This window comes from Moschus berezovskii, chromosome 9, assembly GCF_049115385.1.
Source record: "Moschus berezovskii isolate FMDL1 chromosome 9, NW_MosBer_1.0, whole genome shotgun sequence".
NCBI classification, from domain to species: Eukaryota; Metazoa; Chordata; class Mammalia; order Artiodactyla; family Moschidae; genus Moschus; species Moschus berezovskii.
Window position 1 is genome coordinate 106,418,939 of NC_142468.1, and position 21,553 is coordinate 106,440,491.

At 37.6% G+C, this 21,553-nt stretch overlaps 1 protein-coding gene across 1 annotated transcript; it reads left to right on the top strand.

Annotated features, from left to right (window-relative positions):
• The first annotated feature begins 8,429 nt into the window (after positions 1-8,429).
• LOC148776985 (olfactory receptor 4K3-like) lies at positions 8,430-9,368 on the top strand. The gene has a single exon (XM_088840452.1). The coding sequence runs from the start codon at positions 8,430-8,432 to the stop codon at positions 9,366-9,368; it is 939 nt and encodes a 312-aa protein (XP_088696578.1).
• Positions 9,369-21,553: the final 12,185 nt, after the last annotated feature.

Consider the following 21,553-nt stretch of genomic DNA (forward strand, 5'->3'; position numbering starts at 1 on the left):
AAGTAAAGATTATAGATTTAATAGTGTTTTAGACAACCTGCTGAATGGGCAAATATATTTGTAAATCTATCTCATAAGGGCTTATAATTCAAAACAAATAAACCACTCTACAACACAATAGCAAAAAAAAAACACAATTAGGTTAAAAAAGGTCAAATCTGAATAGACATTTTTCCAATGAAGACATACATATGGACAACACAAAAATATGTTCAACATCACTAATCATCAGGGAAATGCAAACCAAAACCCACCTTACACCTGTCGAATGACTATTGTCAAAAAGACAGCAAATAACAAGCATCAGTGTGGATTAGAGAAAAGGGAAACTTCATGCAATATTAGTAGGATGTAACTGGTGAAACCACTGTGGAAAATATTGGATCTTCCCCAAAAAATTTAAAAAAAAAAGACTACCATGTGATCTAGCAATTTCAAGTTCCAACAGAGAAATAAATGCCTAGAATTTACCTGAAAAAAAAAATTGAAAGCACTATTTTGAAAAGATAAACACACCCTTATGTTCATTGCAGAGCTATTTACAATAGCCAAGTTATGGAAGCAACCTAAGTGTCCGTTGATAAAATGAAAAAAAAAAAAAGTGATTATATATGTAGGAACACTCAGTTCAGTTCAGTCGTTTAGTCGTGTCCGACTCTTAGTGACCCCATGAATCACAGCACGCCAGGCCTCCCTGTCCATCACCAACTCCCGGAGTTCACTCAAACTCATGTCCACAGAGTCGGTGATGCCATCCAGCCATCTCATTCTCGGTCGTCCCCTTCTCCTCCTGCCCCTAATCCCTCCCAGCATCAGAGTCTTTTCCAGTGAGTCAACTCGTTGCATGAGGTGGCCAAAGTATTGGAGTTTCAGTTTTAGCATCAATCCTTCCAGTGAACACCCAGAATTGATCTCCTCTAGAATGGACTGGTTGGATCTCTTTGCAGTCCAAGAGACTCTCAAGAGTCTTCTCCAGCACCACAGTTCAAAAGCATCAATTCTTCGTCGATCAGCTTTCTTCACAGTCCAACTCTCACATCCATACATGACCACTGGAAAAACCATACCCTTGACTAGATGGACCTTGGTTGGCAAAGTAATGTCTCTGCTTTTTAATTTTTTTTCCTTTTTTTTAAAATTTATTTTATTGGAGGCAAATTACCTTACATTAATATATTGGTTGGTTTTCCATACATTGACATGAATCTGCCCCAGGTGTACATGTGTTCCCTTTCTTGAACCCCCCTCCTACCTCCCTTTTCCCCATATCCTCCTTCCAGGTCATCCTCATGCACCAGCCCCAAGCATCCTGTATCATGCTTCGAACCTGGACTGCTTTTTAATATGCTATCTAGGTTCGTCATAACTTTCTTTCCAAGGAGTAAACGCCTTTTAGTTTCATGGCTGCAATCAGCATCTGCAGTGATTTTGGAGTCCGAAAAAATAAAGTCTGACACTGCTTCCACTGTTTCCCCAACTATTTCCCATGAAGTGATGGGACCAGATGCCATGATCTTTGTTTTCTGAATGTTGAGCTTCAAGCCAACCTTTCACTCTCCTCTTTCACTTTCATCAAGAGGCTTTTGAGTTCCTCTTCACTTTCTGCCATAAGGGTGGTGTCATCTGCATATCTGAGGTTATTGATATTTCTCCCAACAATCTTGATTCCAGCTTGTACTTCTTCCAGCCCAGCGTTCCTCATGATGTACTCTGCATATAAGTTAAATAAGCAGGGTGACAATATACAACCTTGACGCACTCCTTTTCCTATTTGGAACCAGTCTGTTGTTCCATGTCCAGTTCTAACTGTTGCTTTCTGACCTGCATACAGGTTTCTCAAGAGGCAGGTCAGGTGGTCTGGTATTCCCATCTCTTTCAGAATTTTCCACAGTTTATTGTGACCCACACAGTCAAAAGCGTTGGCATAGTCAATGAAGCAGAATTATCCTGCCATATAAAAAGAAAATGTGCCATTGCAAGAACTTAACACTATCATGCTAAGTGAAATGCTGGACACAGTGAAATGTTGGATACAGAAAGACAAATACCATATTATTTTACTTATACATGGAATCTTAAAAGCAAAATAAACAAATAAAAGCAGACTCTTAGAACAAACTGGTGGTTACCAGATAGTGTGGGTGCTGAGGGGATGAATGAAATAAGGGGATTAGAGGACCAAACTTCCAGCTATGAAAGGAATAATTCATGGGATTTGATGAGCCTACAGGGAAGAGTCAGACATGACTGAATGACTGAACAACAATAACAACAATGTATACGTAGGGAATATAGTCAATAATATTGAAACAACTTTGTAAGGTAATCTATGATAATGGGAATTTCAAGGTTGATTCTTGCATAATGTATTTGATTGTCAGATAACTAAGTTGTATACCTCAAACCTATATAATATTCTATATCAGCTGATTATCACTAATTATGCTTGTTTAGTTATTTATTTGAAAGTGAAAGTGTTAGTCACTCAGTCCAACTATTTGCCACTCTTTGCAACCCCATAGACTGTAGCCTGCCAGGCTCTTCTGTCCACAGAATTCTCCAGGCAAGAATACTGGAGTAGATTGCCATTCTCTTCTCCAGGGGATCTTCCCGACCCAGGGATTGAACCTGGATCTCCTACATTACAGGCAGATTCTGTACTCTCTGAGCCACCAGGGAAGCCCATTTATTTATTTATTTAATACTTCCTATTTTTCCAAGAGTTTTTTTTTTTTTAATGAGGATTCAATTTTGAAATTTACTCAGTAACTTTCTGGTATATTCATTTTCTAAAATTTTATGTAACTTTCTCTAAATCCAAATATTGTTCATTACTTCTCTTAGTATTATGTGATATTCTGTGGGATTTCAGAAATTTTCTCTCCATAGACACATTAAAAACTTAACTCGGACACCATGTAGATCATATTTGACTTTCAATAACATAGCTGGAATCAGACTACAGAATGAGTTGGAATTGGAGAATAATGGAGCAGAGAAATCCATTAATAGTCTTTTAAACTGTCAACATGGAAAAATACGTAGCCTAGAAGCAAAAAATAATGACAATAGAAGTAAAGAGGAGGGAAGTGAACTGAGACATGTTTGAGACTAAAAACTGGACAACTAGAGATAGAAAATGAAAGTATGGACAAGACAACCACATAGGTATCTATTTTTGGCATCTGGGGGAATGGTAATGATACTTATCAGGGCATTGGGGTGGGTTATTCTATTCTATCTTGAAGCTGGAGGTGAGACTTTCATTTGTGTATATCACCTACAACTCTGGATAGATTTTTCTGAAGACCGGTGATAAAGCTACAGATACAGATGTGACCATGTTGGTGCTAGAAGGCACAAGAAGGGAGACCATTATGGGTGCTGATTAAGTGATTCAACAAAGGGTTTGGATCCTAGGTTCTTTCTAACCTTTTGCTCTCATTGTATATAGACTTTAAACATTTTTAACTTTGGCATGATGTTAGCATCAAATGCAGGGAAAAAGGATCAGGCAAGTCCATCTGCACATGAAGATGTGTCCTTCGGTTTGAGAAAGGCAGACCTCAAAAACTGACTTTGGTTTATATCTCATTGAATAATTCTGGACTATATGCCTATCTTACAACACTCCATAACTAAGGAAAATGAGATTATGGTAACTGGTTTAGAAAAAAATATATAACATTGGAAAGGGAAAACTCAGTTCAGTCTACCTCATGTGTGTTTCTTTCCCATAAGTGTCCTTTTTTATTCACATAAAACACTCCACCTCTGACACTTCTGATCACCAAATGTAGAGGTTTCTCCATACCAAGCTATTCAATTCAGTTGCTCAGTCGTGACCAACTCTTTGTGACCCCATGAATCACAGCACGCCAGGCTTCCCTGTCCATCACCAACTCCCGGAGTTCACTCAAACTCATGTCCATCGAGTCGGTGATGCCATCCAGCCATCTCATTCTCTGTCGTCCCCTTCTCCTCCTGCCCCCAATCCTTCCAAGCATCAGAGTCTTTTCCAGTGAGTCAACTCTTCGCATGAGGTGGCCAAAGTATTGGAATTTCAGCTTTAACATCAGTCCTTCCAATGAACACCCAGGATTGATCTCCTTAATTTAACTCAATTCTGGGTGTCTTATGTCCTAAGTTACTTCAGTCATATTCGATTCTTTGCAACCCTATGGACTGTAGCCACCACACGCCTCTGTCTATGGCATTCTCCAGGCAACAGTACTGGAGTGGGTTACCATGCTCTCCTCTAGAGGATCTTTCCTACCCAGGGATCAAACTTGCGTCTCCTTCATTAGCAGACAAGTTCCTTACCACTAGCACCGCCACCTGGGTATCCCACAATCCAACTTAATTCTAACAACACTCTGCATTTGAAGCTAGTGGTAGAGCTCATGGGTTAAGGGCTCAGTCCCACTAGACTTTCTTTTATTTCAGTTGCCCATCTCAGTAATAGGTCCCCAGATTATACACAATTTTTATCTGATTTGGCTACAAATCAGAGGTTCCCAGGATCTCCTCCTTAGCTTCAATTAATTTGTTGGAGTGGTTCACAGATCTTAGGAAATATTTACCTACATTTACTTGTTTAATTAAAAATATAATAAAGCAGCTAGATAAATACCCAGATGAAGAAATACACAGGCAAAGACTGAGAAGGACTCAAGAACAGCAGCTTCTGTGCCTCTGGAGTCAGGGTGTATGACCCTCCAGGTTAGTGGATGTGTTCACCAACACTGCCTTTCTACAATCTAAGAAGTTTTCAGCTGCCCATATTGAGCGAGATAAGTTCTCACAGACCCTCTCATTTATTCTGATATCTCCAATTCCTTTTGGATTTTATTTGTTCTACCATTTTTAGGAGGGTTAATAAATTGTTTTATTCATATTTTGAATATTACATAGTTTAGAGAAATTAGGTTGATCTATATGTAATAGGGGCTTCCCTGGTGGCTCAGTTGGTAAAGAACCTGTCTGCAATGTAAGAGGCCCTGGTTTGACCACACAGTCAGGAAGAGCCCCTGGAGAAGGGAATGGCAACCCACTCCAGTATACTTGCCTGGAGAACCCCATGGACAGAGGAGCCTGTTGGACTACAGTCCATGGGGTCGCAAAGAGTCAGACATGACTGAGCTACTAACACAGACACACACATATACTACTAGAGACATTATCAAATCATATTGATAGGTATGAAATAAAATGGCAAAACACATACTTTCAAACTTACAGAAAAAATGTAATATTGTTTTTAAGGATGTGTTTATAAATATGAATTATCAATAAAATTTAGGAAGGATACATGACAGATTCTGGGGGAAGAAAATATGGTATTTATGGATATTCAAAGGAAATTTTTTATGTAATTGTTCAGGCTTTTGAGACATTTTTAAACTTGCAATTTATGTATTTTAAAATAATATTATATTAAAGTGACAAATATGAAAAGCCTTAATTATATAACTTTGACAACTGCTTTAAGGTCCTAGGGGATTCTGTGCTTTGCTGACACAATTCTAGAACATCGAAAAATAAGAAACGATCATTTACTTTATTCTCAAAAATAGAATTATTATTATAAAATATTTCTTTTTATACGGATACTTCTAATTCTCCTATTTACCTTCCTTAACCCTTAAAAAATCATGGAAATTTTAAGATAGCAGTACAATGACTGTGGGTTAATGCAAAGCTAAATTGGACCAAAGTTATCTTGGCAAATTGTCATGCTGCTTTTTTTTTTCTTTCAACTTTAATACCCACCATTTGTTAAGTGAGGCAGTAAATAAAAAAGGAATCTCAAAATCCTGTTTGGACACTGGGAATAAAACTGGATTTTGAGGAGGGGCACTCTCTGTCTCTTAGCCACTGGCCAGGAAACAATCTTTTTGTTTGAAATCTATTAAAAATTTTAAAAATTTTCCACATATAATGCTATTGTATGATATTTGTCTTTCTCTGTTGACTAACTTCACCTTATATGATAATCTCTAGGTACATTGATATTGCTGAAAATGGCATTATTTTATTCTTTTTTTATGGTTGAGTAATAATATTCCATTGTGTATATATATATATATATATATATACCACATTTTCTTTATCCATTCCATCGTTGCTTCCATGTCTTGGCTATTGTAGAAAGCACTGCTGTGAACATTAGGGTGCATGTATGTTTTCAAATTACAGTTTTCTCTGAATATAGACCTAGAAGTGGAATTGCAGAATCATACAGTTCTATCATTGACAAAAGTAAGTAAATGGAAAAAGCCTCAGTCAAATATTAATAGGGCAAAGCACCATACAATTTAAAGATAAACAATGAAAGTGAATTGAATTTAATGTAAACCTGTACCTCTTTACTATTGCTTTAGTTATTTACATAGTTTGTGTCTGAGTCACCTCTTTACAGAACAAAATGTCTTATTTCAGAATTTTTTTTTTTACTTTTATAGACATCTCAAAATCAAGATGCTTAGCCGAAGTCATTTTTAGTAGGGAAGCTATTCTGAAAGTTTTAAAGTCAGGCAAACTGAAACTGAAACTCCAATACTTTGGCCACCTCATGCAACGAGTTGACTCACTGGAAAAGACTGATGCTGGGAGGGATTGGGGGCGGGAGGAGACGGGGATGCCAGAGAATGAGATGGCTGGATGCCATCACCGGCTCGATGGACATGAGTTTGACTGAACTCCGGGAGTTGGTGATGGACAGGGAGGCCTGGCGTGCTGTGATTCATGGGGTCGCAAAGAGTCGGACACGACTGAGCGACTGAACTGAACTGAACTGAAAGTTTTGCGTATTTTTTTGTTCTAGTATTTCTGAACTTAAGACAGGAAAAATCAAATTTCTATTCTGAAAAATTGCAAGAAATGTGAGTCTTAAAATAGGTAATATGTATATACATATATATATATACTTGATTAGATCTCATGGTGTATTTTTACAAAAATTTAAGGATAAGTAAGTTAGAATTCAGTAGTAAGACAATAGTCACGACATAAAAGATGCTGATGTTCATTTTAAAAATTCTTATATTTGCTGAGGAAAAAAAGCTGAATAAAATGAAGAGCAAAACTCAGTAGGAAAAAAGTAGAACAAAAAGGGAGCAGATATTCAAAGAAAAAAGGCAAATAATGCTAATAAATGGAAAAAATAATTAATCTTGTAATGGGAGTAATTAAAATTACATTCCAGTACCATCTCTCATCATCATAAAGATAACACATTGTATTGACAAGGCTATATTTTAAGAAAGGAGCTGTGTACATTGTAGTTGGAAATGCAAATGCTTTGAGTCCTATAGTGGGAATACCTAACAAAATGTATGTTTTTATTTTTTTTAATTTTTTAAAAATTTTTATTGGAGGCTAATTATTTTACAATATTATATTGGTTGGTTTTGCCATACATTGACATGATGCTTATCAAGGACTTGGTAGTTCATAAGTGCTAGTTATTCTACTTGATAACCTAAACTATATTTTCTTTAAAAGAATAGGGTAATAAGGAAATACAGACAAGAAGGGAGACTAAAGAAAAAATATAAATAAAGAATGAGGGCAAATGGAAGAAAGGAAATAAGGAAAAAAGAACTTGCTATTTGTCTTACAGAATATAGAAAAGATATATATTTTATGTACTATATGTGAATAGTTTAAGGACAAATGGAGTTAAAATTTATATATTATCTTCTGAGAACAGTCAGGAATAAACATAGTTTTCATTTCTTTATCATTTAAGATACTCTCAAAAAAGAAATCTGTTGCAAGTGAGGGAATAGAACCGGTCTATAATGTTAATAAGTGGAGTTAGCCTATAAAATATATAATTTTATATAGAGATTCAAAATGAATAAAAATATTCAGCATTAGAAACGTGCCATCAGCATCTGGGGTCTCCTCTGGAAGAAGATTGGCTTTCCTCAAGTCATTTAATAAACAACTTTTCCTCACAGTTTGTAAAAGAATGATTCAATTCAGTTTGCTCACACATATCAACTTTAGCAATAAATTTGCTTCTAAGAAGATTATTGCCCTCGATAGAGTTAAAAATAAAGAACCTACAAATATATTATAGACCTATGCACTTTTACTGCCAAAAAGGGAGATTCACGCAGTGGAGAAATTGTTATAAAATACCTTTCTACTGTTATTTTTATGAGAATATTCATTTTGCATAACCAAAAGACTCTCTCTGATGGGTGATATTTTTAACCTTCCTTTCTACACATTATTAGCTCCTGAGAGCTGAGATTGATTCAATAAATCTTTATTTTCAATTTGGAATTTAGCGCATTTCCTAGGATTTAAATTTTGCACACATTTAAATTCTGCTCTCAAGCACCCAAACATTAGTTCTTCTTTCCATTCTAGAAGTTCTTAGTTCATCTCTTCTGGTCACATTAGAAATGAACTAAATGGAAGAAGCAAACCAGTCCGTGGTATCTGAGTTCATTTTTCGTGGACTCTGTGATTCAAGGGAGCTCCAGAAGTTCCTCTTACTGCCATTTTCTACACTCTACCTGACGACCGTCCTGGGCAACCTTCTTGTTGTGCTCTTAATCATCACTGACTCTCATCTCCATTCCCCAATGTACTTCCTCTTAGCCAATCTCTCATTTGTTGACTTCTGCCTTTCCTCAGTGACCACTCCTAAACTGATCACAGACTTCCTAAAGGATAATAAAACCATCTCCTATGAGGGTTGCATGAGTCAGATCCTCTTTATACATTTTCTTGCAGGAAATGAGATGGTACTGCTTGTGACAATGGCCTATGACCGTTGTGTAGCCATCTGCAAGCCACTTCATTACTCCAGAATTATGGACAGACAAAAGTGCATCTGGCTAGCTCTGATATCATGGATCATTGGTTTTGTGCATGCCATAAGTCAACTAGTTATGATTTTAGATCTTCCTTTTTGTGGACCCAGAATAGTGGACAGCTTTTTCTGTGATATTCCCGAAGTGATCAAACTAGCCTGCATGGATACTCATACTCTGAGAATATTGATAAATGCTGACAGTGGTGTCTTGGCTGTAGCTTGCTTCATTCTCTTGCTGATCTCTTACACCTACATCCTGGTGACTGTCTGTCTTCGTTCCAAGGATGGGGCATCAAAAGCACTCTCTACCTGTACTTCCCACATCACAGTGGTGGTGCTGTTCTTTGGACCCTGCATTTTCATCTATTTCTGGCCACTTAGCATCACTTGGGTGGACAAGGTACTTTCTGTATTTTATACAGTAATAACGCCTCTCTTGAATCCAGCCATTTACACACTGAGAAATAAAGAAATTAAAAATGCAATAAAGCGACTGATAAGTCAGCATAAGAATACAAAGTGCAATTTTTAAAGCTTTCATGTAATCAGTAATTCTACTGTTCGCTCTCTATTTTGGACATATCTTGACATGTTAACTAAACTATAAATGTTCATATCTGTAAGTTATAAGTAATCTCAGGTGTATTTTTTGTGTTTATTCCATTAAGAAAATATGTTCAAAAAGCTAATACATATATTCTTACCACTTGGAGAAAATAAAAATTTGTCTAAATAATCTTGTGTAAGATTAAAAAAAAATGCCTGGTGATTTTGATAAGAATTATAAAATAACAATTTATTTCTATGGATGGTGCTATTGGTAAAGAACTCACCCACCAATGCAGGAGACAAGAGGTGTGGGTTCGATCCCTGGGTCAGGAAGATTCCCTGGGGAAGGGCATGTCAATCCACTCCAGTATTCTTTCCTGGAGAATCCCATGGACAGAGGAGCCTGGCAGGCTACAGTCCATAGGGTCACAAAGAGTTGGACATTACTGAAGCATGCCTAATTTAATAAACACTACCTATATTCCCGGAGAAGGCAATGGCAAGCCACTCTAGTACTCTTGCCTAGAAAATCCCATGGATGGAGGAGCCTGGTAGGCTGCAGTCCATGGGATCGCTAAGGGTCGGAAACGACTGAGCGACTTCACTTTCACTTTTCACTTTCACACATTGGAGAAGGAAATGGCAACCCACTCCAGTGTTCTTGCCTGGAGAATCCCAGGGACAGGGGAGCCTGGTGCGCTTCCGTCTATGGGGTCACACAGAGTCGGACATGACTGAAGTGACTCAGCAGCAGCAGCAGCAGCAGCAGCAGCAACCTATATTCCAAATCTCATGCTGAGTATTTTACCTAATCTATGTATTACCTAATAAATCATTTTAAGTTAAATATCATCAATCTCACTGCTAGAAATACATGATTTATCTATCCTAACTCTAAATTAGCTAGAGAGCTTAAGGGCTATATTTCCCTGCTCTGCTTCTACTTGAAAAACAAAATCTAAATGAATCAAACCACAATTCTGGTACCTAACAGTGTAATCTCTGTAATTCAAGGTTTCAAGTCTTAACTATTGATTTAAAGATACAGTTTCCTTGAAAATTTTTTTCTTAAACACACAAGCAGAAAGACTTGAAATTGCTTGACACATTATTTTTTTACTTACATTCAGGAAATAATAAGGATATGTTTCTTCAAAACAAAAGAAATTTAGTAATGAGGGGAAAGTAAAAGGGAACAATCAATAAAGAAACAACATTATACAGAAATCATAATGCCTCCTATACATGAGTGAAAAAGATAGACATCTAAACAGGGGAGATAATGGGCAAAAAGTGTTCAGGTATTTATTTCACTGAAGACTATTTCATAATTAATCAGGGAAATGCAATTTAAGATCTTGACAAAATGGTATTATATATCTGTGAAATGCGTTTATTAAAAAAGACACAAAGCAAAAGCAATTATTGTTCAGAATGTGTATTCAAGGAAATGCTAAGCCTTGTGAATGGGTGTAAATTGATTTAAGCACTCTGAAAAATAAAAACTACCTCTCAATAATTGTATGCTAACTGTTCCCTGTGGTCGAGTCCCTATTCTTACTGTTACTAATAGTAAATCTCTCAAAATTTAGCTGGATACACGACTATCCAGCCATACAGTAGATTTCCTAATCCCTATAGACAGTTGTACCTAAATGACCAAGTTCTGGCAATAAGATGTGAGAAGAGATTTGTGCATCTTTCAAACCATTATTTTAAAGACATCAGCTCAGGATTCCTTTCCCTGTCCCAGTGACACAAAACACCTGGCAAAGATACCCTGTAGTCAGTAATGGATGCCACAAGTTAGAAGAGCAGAGACAATGCTCCAGCCAGGGGATGGACTCCAGAAGATCAGACAACTTGAATGTTTATTGGTGATGTTCTATTTACCATTATACCATCTTCATTTGTGCATTGTTCTTTATGACATATTTATTCGGTTTGTTGCAATTCAAATATTGAATAATGCAAAGTTAAGGAAACTAAACAAAAGGCTTTCTCTTTGGCCTTCTACAAACACACATACACACACACCCCAGAATACAATTGCTCATTCATTCATTCAACTACTACAGTCCATGTGGTTCTGGACTGTATACCTAACCAATATCTGAATTCTAGGGAAAAAGCCTTCTAGGTAAGGTTTCACTCAATAACCTCCCCACAAATATATATATTCTTAGACACATATATCACACTCAGAGAGTAAAATATATGTGGAAGGAAAATGAATGCAGTTTGGTGTTACTGTAAGTCGAGGTATACTAGTTATGTCTGCATACTATGCTGCTGCTGCTGCTGCTAAGTCGCTTCAGTCATGTCCCACTCTATGTGACCCCACAGATGGCAGCCCAACAGGCTCCCCTGTCCCTGGGATTCTCCAGGCAGGAGAATGGAGTGGGTTGCCATTTCCTTCTCCAACGCATGGAAGTGAAAAGTGAAAGTGAAGTCGCTCAGTCGTGTCTGACTCAGCGACCCCTTGGACTGCAGCCTGCATACTATAGACTTTTTAAATGAATCGGCCTGTGTAATAGTGCATGTTTCATAGCCCTAGTTGATATGTGTCATTTGCAAATAAAATTAACAAATCTTTACAGTATATTCATTGTTACTTTATTCATGTGAACTGAAGAAAAAAGTTGATTTCTTGGGTCAGATCCCTATCCCATAACTATCAACTTAAACATGACATATCAATCTTTATGCCAATAAATTAACACACTACTAATGATAATATAATTGACTTTATAAAGATATACAATTGTTGCTATTAATTTAATAAAATATATTTTAAAAAACCAAGAAGTACAAACTATACCAAGGAATGACTGCAGAAATTGACATTTGGCCAAACCAGATAATCATGAAAGCATCACTTAGATCAGTGTACAGACACATTTCAGTTCAGTTCAGTCGCTCAGTCGTGTCCTACTCTAGTGACTCCATGAACCACAGCAGGCCAGGTCTCCCTGTTCATCACCAACTCCCGGAGTCTACCCAAACTCATGTCCATCAAGTCGGTGATGCCAACCAACCATCTCATCCTCTGTCGTCCCCTTCCCTCCTGCCCCCAATCCCTCCTAGCATCAGAGTCTTTTCCAGTGAGTCAGCTCTTTGCCTGAGGTGGCCAAAGTATTGGAGCTTCAGCTTTAGCATCAGTCTTTCCAATGAACACCCAGGACTGATCTCCTTTAGGATGGATTGGTTGGATCTCCTTTCAGTCCAAGGGATTCTCAAGAGTCTTCTCCAACACCACAGTTCAAAAGCATCAATTCTTCGGCACTCAGCTTTCTTCACAGTCCAACTCTCACATCCACACGTGACCATGGGAAAAACCATAGCCTTGACTAGACAGACCTTTGTTGGCAAAGTAATGTCTCTGCTTTTTAATATGCTGTCTAGGTTGGTCATAACTTTCCTGCCAAGGAGTAAGCATCTTTTAATTTCATGGCTGCAATCAGCATCTGCAGTGATTTTGGAGCCCCAAAAAATAAAATCTGACACCATTTCCACCGTTTATCCATCTATTTGCCATGAAGTGATGGGACCGGATGCCATGATCTTAGTTTTCTGAATGTTGAGCTTTAAGCCAACTTTTTCACTCTCTTCTTTCACTTTTATCAAGAGACTCTTTAGTTCTTCTTCACTTTCTGCCATGGGTGGGGTCATCTGCATATCTGAGGTTATTGATATTTCTCCCGCCAATCTTGATTCCAGCTTGTGCTTCCTCCAGCCCAGCGTTTCTCATGATGTATTCCGCATATAAGTTAAATAAGCAGGGTGACAATACACAGCTTTGACATACTCCTTTTCCTATTTGGAACCAGTCTGCTCTTCCACGTCCAGTTCTAACTGTTGCTTTCTGACCTGCATACAGGTTTCTCAAGAGGCAGGTCAGGTGGTCTGGTATTCCCATCTCTTTCAGAATTTTCCACAGTTTATTGTGATCCACACAGTCAAAGCTTGGCATAGTCAATGAAGCAGAAATAGATGTTTTTCTGGAACTCTCTTGTTTTTTCAATGATCCAGTAGATGTTGGCAATTTGATCTCTGGTTCCTCTGCCTTTTCTAAAATGAGCTTGAACATCTGGAAGTTCACAGTCCACATATTGCTGAAGCCTGGCTTGGAGAATTTTAAGTATTACTTTACTAGCATGTGAGGTGAGTGTAATTGTGTGGTAGTTTGAGCATTCTTTGGCATTGCCTTTCTTTGGGATTGGAATGAAGACTGACCTTTTCCAGTCCTGTGGCCACTTCTGAGTTTTCCATAGTTGCTGGCATATTGACTGAACTAAACTGAAACTAACAAAATGAGATACTGCTATCCACCTAGTTTCCAAGCCCACAAATTTCATGTAATTCACTATCAATTTAATACAACTTGATTCTAAAATCCATATTTCAAAAAAAAATCATAATAGAAATTCAAACAATCTGCCTGCCAATGCAGGAGACACAGGTTCAATTCCTGGGTCACTAAGATCTCCTGGAGAAGGAAATGGCAACCCACTCCAGTATTTTTGCTGGGAAATGCCATGGGCAGAGGAGCCTGCCAGGTTATATAGTCCACAGGGATGCAGAGTCAACATGACTTAGCAATTAAACAACAACAATAAAAAATACAATATCTACATAAGAACATATGGAATGCACTTACAGTCATGCTGGCAGAGACGTTACTATTCATGCATGTATTTTTAGAAAATAAAAGATGCATGTCAATGATCCAGGTATTTATGTCAGGAAAATTAAACTATAGAAATGAGAGGAAGAAATAATAAGAACAAATATTAATGAATAAACATATTAAACATAAAAATCCCAACAAAACTAAAATTGCTTATTTTAAAAGTACAATAGAAAAAAAATTTTGACAATACATCAGTAAGATTAATTATCGGGGACCAGCCTCGATGTGGCCCAGGATATCCTCAGGATGAACGGCGTCGGCGTCAGAGAGAGAGAGAGAGAGACAGGGGCTGATGATTCCTTGGTTTACACAGGAAACCAATAAAATCCCAGCACGGGGTTTGCTCTGTTTACGTAGGCCACAGGCGCCCACTCGAATCACTGGAGGTACCCCACCAGGGCACCCCCTCGAGTGGGTCTTAGAAGCCCAGGCAGATAAGTAAACGCAGAGGGCCCAGCGCTCCAAGGAGCTCAACCAGAAAAAGGAGAATAGAGAAAAGGATGGAAAAAGAGAAAGAACGACATGGGGAGACCAAGCTTCAGTGAGCAAGGCCCAAAATTTTATTTTCCAGTGCTGCTTTTATACCCTAAGTTGTGGACATAAAAAATAGAGGAAGAGAGGTATAGAGTCACGCCAAAATCACGCAGGGTCAGCAGTCTTGACCCTTATCAGGATCAGGGCTCATTTTTGTATGTCTCGTGATATACAAAAGTTTTGGGTGGTTTACATCATCTTCTGGCCAGGTGGCCTGCTAACAGTTTATGGCCCTCTCTCCTAACAAAGGTTAGTCAGCTAGAAAAAGTCTTATATTCTTTTAAGATGATTTTCCTAAAGTCAGGTGCTAGACACATGACAAAGTTACATTCCTATAAGGCACAGGTGTAGTGAGCTACAAGAAAGGAATTTATTAACTTAAGATCTGATGTGGTTAAATCAAAGGCTACTACTTATATTCTCTATATGTGATTAATATATTTCCAAGGATACAATAGATAGAGGAAACTTTGCAGCAAGCATTGATTCAACAATGAAATTTTTGTTAGTACTATTCTAATGATTTTAACTTCTTCAACAGATTCCTGTATTTTAGAATATTAGGCTTTCTGTCCTTGCATGGGTGGGAGGCTATAAACAGTCACACTCATAGTTGTAAGAGCCCGGACAAACTTGTCATGCAAGTTAGAAAGCTATCAGAGGGGCTTGGATTGGAACACTCCTATTAAGCCGAGGAGAACTTTTTAACTACAGCTCTGAATTAATGTTTTCAGAGAAAGATGGTTGGGGGGAAGCCCCCGTAAGTATTAGAGGACTTGGTAATAGGCATAAGATAGTAAGGCAGTCAGACTCCAGTTTTCTTTGGGGTAGATGCTCAGGTAAGTCCAGGGGGTTCCTCGAGTCCTGATTAGCCTTTGCCCGTCAGGCCTCTTCCCCAATTGACCTTTGCCACGGGTAGGATTTCCCTCGCTGGCTCCCGGCAATTAATCGAGAAAAGACACAAATAACCAATGCCAGAAATGAAAAAAGAGACATATCTACACATGCCAAAGTCTATACAAATATTACAAGATATATTATGTAAAACTTTATACCAATAAATTTTGAAATATATATGAAATTAGAAATTTCCTTAGAAAAACTAGCTACTAAGCAAAACATATTAATGCTTCTATATCTAATAAACAAATTTCACCTAAAATTAAAATATTATTTTGTCCATCTGTTATTGAATCCCAACTCTGCTTTCTGCTTCTACACTATGCTTTCTGCTTCTGGGACTATGCAAATCACATTTTTATTTTCCCATCTGGCCACATTTTGTGCTCTGAAGATAGAGCATGCTAGAGGAAAATTGCTGGAGAAGGCAATGGCAACCCACTCCAGTACTCTTGCCTGGAAAATCCCATGGGTGGAGGAGCCTGGTAGGCTGCAGTCTGACACAACTGAGCGACTTACTTTCACTTTTCACTTTCATGCATTGGAGAAGGAAATGACAACCCACTCCAGTGTTCTTGCCTGGAGAATCCCAGGGATGGCGGAGCCTGGTGGGCTGCCGTCTATGGGGTCACACAGAGTCGGGAACGACTGAAGGGACTTAGCAGCAGCAGCAGAGGAAGATTGCACGTTAGAGAAGGGGAAAAGGATTCCTTCCTATTTGCTCTTCTGGGCTTTCCCTCTGTTTGCTGTACCTGTGTATTACCACAGCCACTACAGCAAGAGTTCCTTCCTATGGCATGAGTTGAACCCAGGGTGAACTTGTTCCAACAGGTGCAGAATTAGCCTCACCATGCTGCTTTAGAGGTAAAAGCATCAGTAAGCTAGGTTGACAAGGTCATTTTTATCCTTCTGTATTCTCTATTTCTCCAAAGTATAGAGTTGTGGGTTTCAGACTGGATGCTAACTCTATTTCCCAATTTATCTATAAAGTGGTATAAATTTGATATGAACACCAGATAAATGTACTAGAATAAAATAGTTATAGGATATGCACTTTATCAACATCAACACAAAATCAAAAACAATATAATATCAATGATAGTGGAACAATATATAATAAGAATAATATGTGACAACAAATTAATTTTATACCTGAAATGCAAGGTCAATTTAACAATTGGAAATCAATCACCAGGCTAAGAAAGGAAAAATCATATATCTCTGTAAATAGAGAAAGAGTATTTCATTAAATCAACTATACTTTCATAATTAAACTCCTAGTTGTAGATTTAGAATTAAAATTACTCATTCTGATAAGTGATTAATGTAAAATATCTCCAGCATAACTTATAGTTAATGTTGAGATAGTGGAAACCCCTCTCCCACGTCCCTAAGTTTGGGAATGAGAAAAAAGGCTCCCTCTCAACACTAATGTTTGGCATTTTATTGGAAGTCTTATCCAGTTGAATAAGAAAAGGAAACTAAATAAAATGAGTAAAAAGATATAAACTATTATTCTTCACAGATAATATTATGTTTAAATGTTACATACACTTCTATAGTTTCCTGACTCTATGGCAGTGTACTTAATTATAATAGCTTAACACATAATATGCCTGTTTTATTTGTTTTTCTCAACAGATGGCAAGCCTCATAAGCATAGGATTGTTGGAGAGTAAAGATAAATATAGATTTAATAGTGTTTCAAACAGTCTACTGAATGGGTGAAAATATTTATATTTGTAAATCATATATCTGATAGGGCTTATAATCCAAAATATATAAAGAGCTTATAAAACATGATAGCAGAAAATAAAAGGTTGGATTTAAAAAGGCAGAGGATCTGAATAAACATTTTTCCAATGAAGACATACAGATGGGTCCAACAGACCCATGAAAGAATTTTCAACATCAATAATCATCAGGGTAATGCAAACCAAAACCACAATGAGAGATCTAACACCTGCCAGAACAGCTATTATTTATAAAAACAACAACAAATAACAGATGTCAATGAAGATTTGGAGAAAAGGGAATCTTTGTGTACTGTTGGTTGGATGTAAATTGGTGCAGTCAATGTGGAAAACAATATGGATCTTTCCCCAAAAATTATAAAATAGAACTACCATATATTATAGCAATTTCACTTCTAGGTATTTCTCTGAAAACAATTGAAAACACTAATTTGAAAAGATACATGTATCCTTTTTTCTTTTCCTGTGTTCACTGCAGGGCTATTTACTATGGCCAAGTTATGGAAGCAACTTACATGCCCATTTGTAAACAGGTAAAGAAGATGTGAAGGATGGAGTCCAGATGGTGGAGTATGAAGAGGGAAATTCATGGCTCCTCACAACTAGCGCACCTACAAGGCACTAGTGGAGGACCTGGAACACCTCAGGGAACTGCATAAATCCCTACAAGACTGAGTAAGAAGTAAGGAGGAAAGAGAGAAGGATGAAAAGTGGAGACAGAATGGGACCAGCACCCACTGAGGAGTGGCTGGGGGAGGGAAAGTGTTCCAAAACTTTGAGGGGCCCATTCACAGTGAGGAAATCAATAGGCACAGAAAGAGACCCTCAGGAGATTAGGGGATGTGAACACGGCCAGTGTTTCCCATGCTCTTGAGGACTCCGGTGAGTCTGCTGGGATCCTGGGCCCAAACCTCAGTCCTCTGGGACCCTCTCAGGCCATAACATCCTGAACCTAAGCCCCCTCCTCATGGCCTTTTTTGGCCATGAGGGATTTGAACCTAAGCTCTCCTGGGCACTCTTTCAGTCAGCAAGATAGAAGGGCTGAGCCTCCATTTCCCACCAAGGCTTTTCTGGCTTTTTTTTTTTTTTTTTTTTTTGCCATCATGGTTCTGTTTTGCTTTGTTGTTATTTCATGTTTATTTTTATTTTATAATTTCTTCTTTGTTATTCTGTTTCTTTGATTGCTGCTTTTTTTTTTTTCACCATGGCATGCAATTTGCATGGTCTCTTGGTTCACTGGCTGAGGTTCAGACCTAGTTCCTATGGTGGGAGTACTGAGTGCAAACCAGTGGACTAACAGAAAACCTCAAACCACAGGGAATATTAATAGCTGTGAATTCTTTCCAAGGTCCTCATCTCAGTACCAAGACCTGGCTCCAACCAACTGCCTGCAAGCTCCTATGCTGGATGCCTCAGGTCAAAAAACCAGCAAGACAGGAACAGAGCCCTGCCCCTAAAAGAAATAAAAAAAAGAAGAAGAAGAAGACAAAAAATATATTACAGACAAAGGAGCAAGGTAAAAATCTAAAATACCAAATAAATAAAGAGGAAATAGGCAAACTATCTGAAAAAGAATTGACAATAACGATTCAAAATCTCAGAAGTAGAATGGAGGCACAGATTGAGAAAATACAAGAAAAGTTTAATAAGACACTAGAAGAAATAAAGAACAAATAAATAGTCATAAACAACACAACAACTGAAATGAAAAATACACTAAAAGGAATCAATAGCAGAATAACTGAAGCAGAAGAACACATAAAGTGAGCTGGAGGATAGAATGATAGAAATAACTGCCAAGGAGAAGAATTAGGAAAAAAGAATTTAAAGAAATGAGAACCATCTCAGAGATCTTTGGGACAACATTAAACACATGAACATTGAATTACAGGGGCACCAGAAGAAGATGGGAAAGAGAAAGAGTCAGAGAAAATATTTGAGAAGATGATAGTTGAAAATTTCCTTAATATGGGAAAGGAAATAGCCACACAAATCCAGGAAGCATAGAGAGTCCCATGAAGGATAAACCCAAGGAGAAACATGGCAAGACACACATTAATAAAGCTAACAAAAATTAATCTCAGAGAAAAGTTATTACAAGAAACAAGGAAAAAAACAACAAATAACATTCAAGGGAATCCCTGTAAGGTTATCAACTGACTTTCAGCAGAAACTATGCAGGCAAGAAGGGTTGGCTGGATATATTTAAAGTGATGAAAGAAAAAAACCTACAACAAAGAGTACTCTACCCAGCAAGAAGCTCATTCAGATTTGGTGGAGAAAACAAAAGCTTTATAGACAAGCAAAAGGGAAGAGAATTCAGCACCATCAAATCAGCTTTACAACAAATGCTATGGAAACTTCCCCAGGTGGGAAACACAAGAAAAAAAAGAACTACAAAAACAAACTCAAAACAATTTTTAAAAAGGGTAATAGGAACATACATATCAATAATTACCTAAAATGTAAATGGATTAAATGCCCTAACCAAAAGGCAAAGACTAGATAAGGTATACAAAACAACACTCATACAAATGCTGCCTTCAAGAGATCCAATTCATACCTATGGACATGTGAAGACTGAAAGTGAAGGAATGATAAAAGAAATTCTATGCAAATGGAGATCAGAATAAAGCTGGAGTAGCAATACTCATATTAGAGAAAATAGACTTTAAAATAAAGAATGTTACAAAGGATAAGGGAAAACATTACATAATGATCAAGGTTTCAGTTCAAAAAGAAAATGTAACAATTATAAATATTTATGCATCCAACATAGGAGCACCTCAATACATAAGGCAAATGCTAACAGTCATAAATGGGGAAAATGATAGGAATACAAAAATAGTGGAGGACTTTAACACTCCACTTATACCAGACAGAAAATTAATAAGGAAATGCAAGTTTTAAGTGAAACATTAGACTGGATAGATTCAAATTTATAGGACATTCCATCCAAAAGCAGCAGAATAAACTTTCTTCTCAAGTGCACAGAGAACATTCTCCAGGACAGATCAGATCTTGGATAATAAAATCAAACCTTGGTAAACATATCAAGCATTGAAAGTATAACAAGCATCTTTTCTGATCACAATGCTATGTTTTGGTTATCAATTACAGGATGCTTTTGAATTGTGGTGCTGGAGAAGACTCTTGAGAGTCCCTTGGACTGCAAGAATATAAATCAACCCTAAAGGAAATCAACACTGAATATTCATTAGAATAATTGCTATTGAAGCTGAAGCTCCACTTGTTTCTTGAGATAGAATTATATAAGAAACACAAATGAATGGAGGCCACACAACATGCCAGTAAATAACCAAGAGATTACTGAAGAAATCAAAGAAGAAATAAAAAATCATCCAGAAATAAGTGAAAATCAAAGCATAATGATCCATAATTTAGGATATGAAGCAGAAGCAGTTCTACCTCAAGAAACAAGTAAAATCTAACCTTACATAGGCTCCTCTGTCCATGGAATTTTCCAGACAAGAATATTGAAGCAAGTTGCCATTTCCTACTCCAGGGGATCTTCCTGACCCAGCGATCTCCTGTGTTGGCAAGTGGATTCTTTACCATTAGTGCCACTTAGGAAGCCTGAGTGCTGAAGAACTGATGCTTTTGATTTGTGCTAGAGAAGACTCTTGAGAGTCTCTTGGACTGCAAGACTAACAGTCAATCCTAAAGGAAACCAATGCTGAATATTCACTGGAAGAACTGCTGTTGAAGCTGAAGCTCCACTATTTAGCCACTTGATATGAAGAGTTAATTAACTGGAAAAAAAACTCTGATGCTGGGAAAGACTGAAGGCCAAAGAAGGATAAGGAGGAGACAGAGGATGAGATGGCTAGATAGCATCACTGACTCAATGGACATAAATTTGATCAATCTCTGGGAGAGTGTGAAGGACAGGGAAGCCTGGCATGCTGCAAAAATTCAGACACAATTTAGCAATTGAACAACAACAAATCTTACACTGAAAGCTATTAGAGAAAAAAGAATTTTAAAAATCCAAAATTAGTAGAGGGAAAGTGAAAGTGAAGTCGTTCAGTCCTGTCCAACTCTTTGCGACCCCATGAACAGTAGCCTCCCAGGATCCTCCATCCATGGGATTTTCCAGGCAAAAGTACTGGAGTGGGTTACCATTTCCTTCTCCAGGGAATCTTCCCAACCCAGGGATCAAACCCGGGACTCCCACAATGTAGGCAGATGCTTTACCATTTGAGCCACCAGGGAAATAGTTGAAGGAAAGATATCATAAATATCAGAGAAGAAATAAATGAAAAA

Excerpts from the sequence above, each read along its gene's own strand:
- LOC148776985 (XM_088840452.1), top strand. The coding sequence starts at position 8,430 with ATGGAAGAAGCAAACCAGTCCGTGGTATCTGAGTTCATTTTTCGTGGA.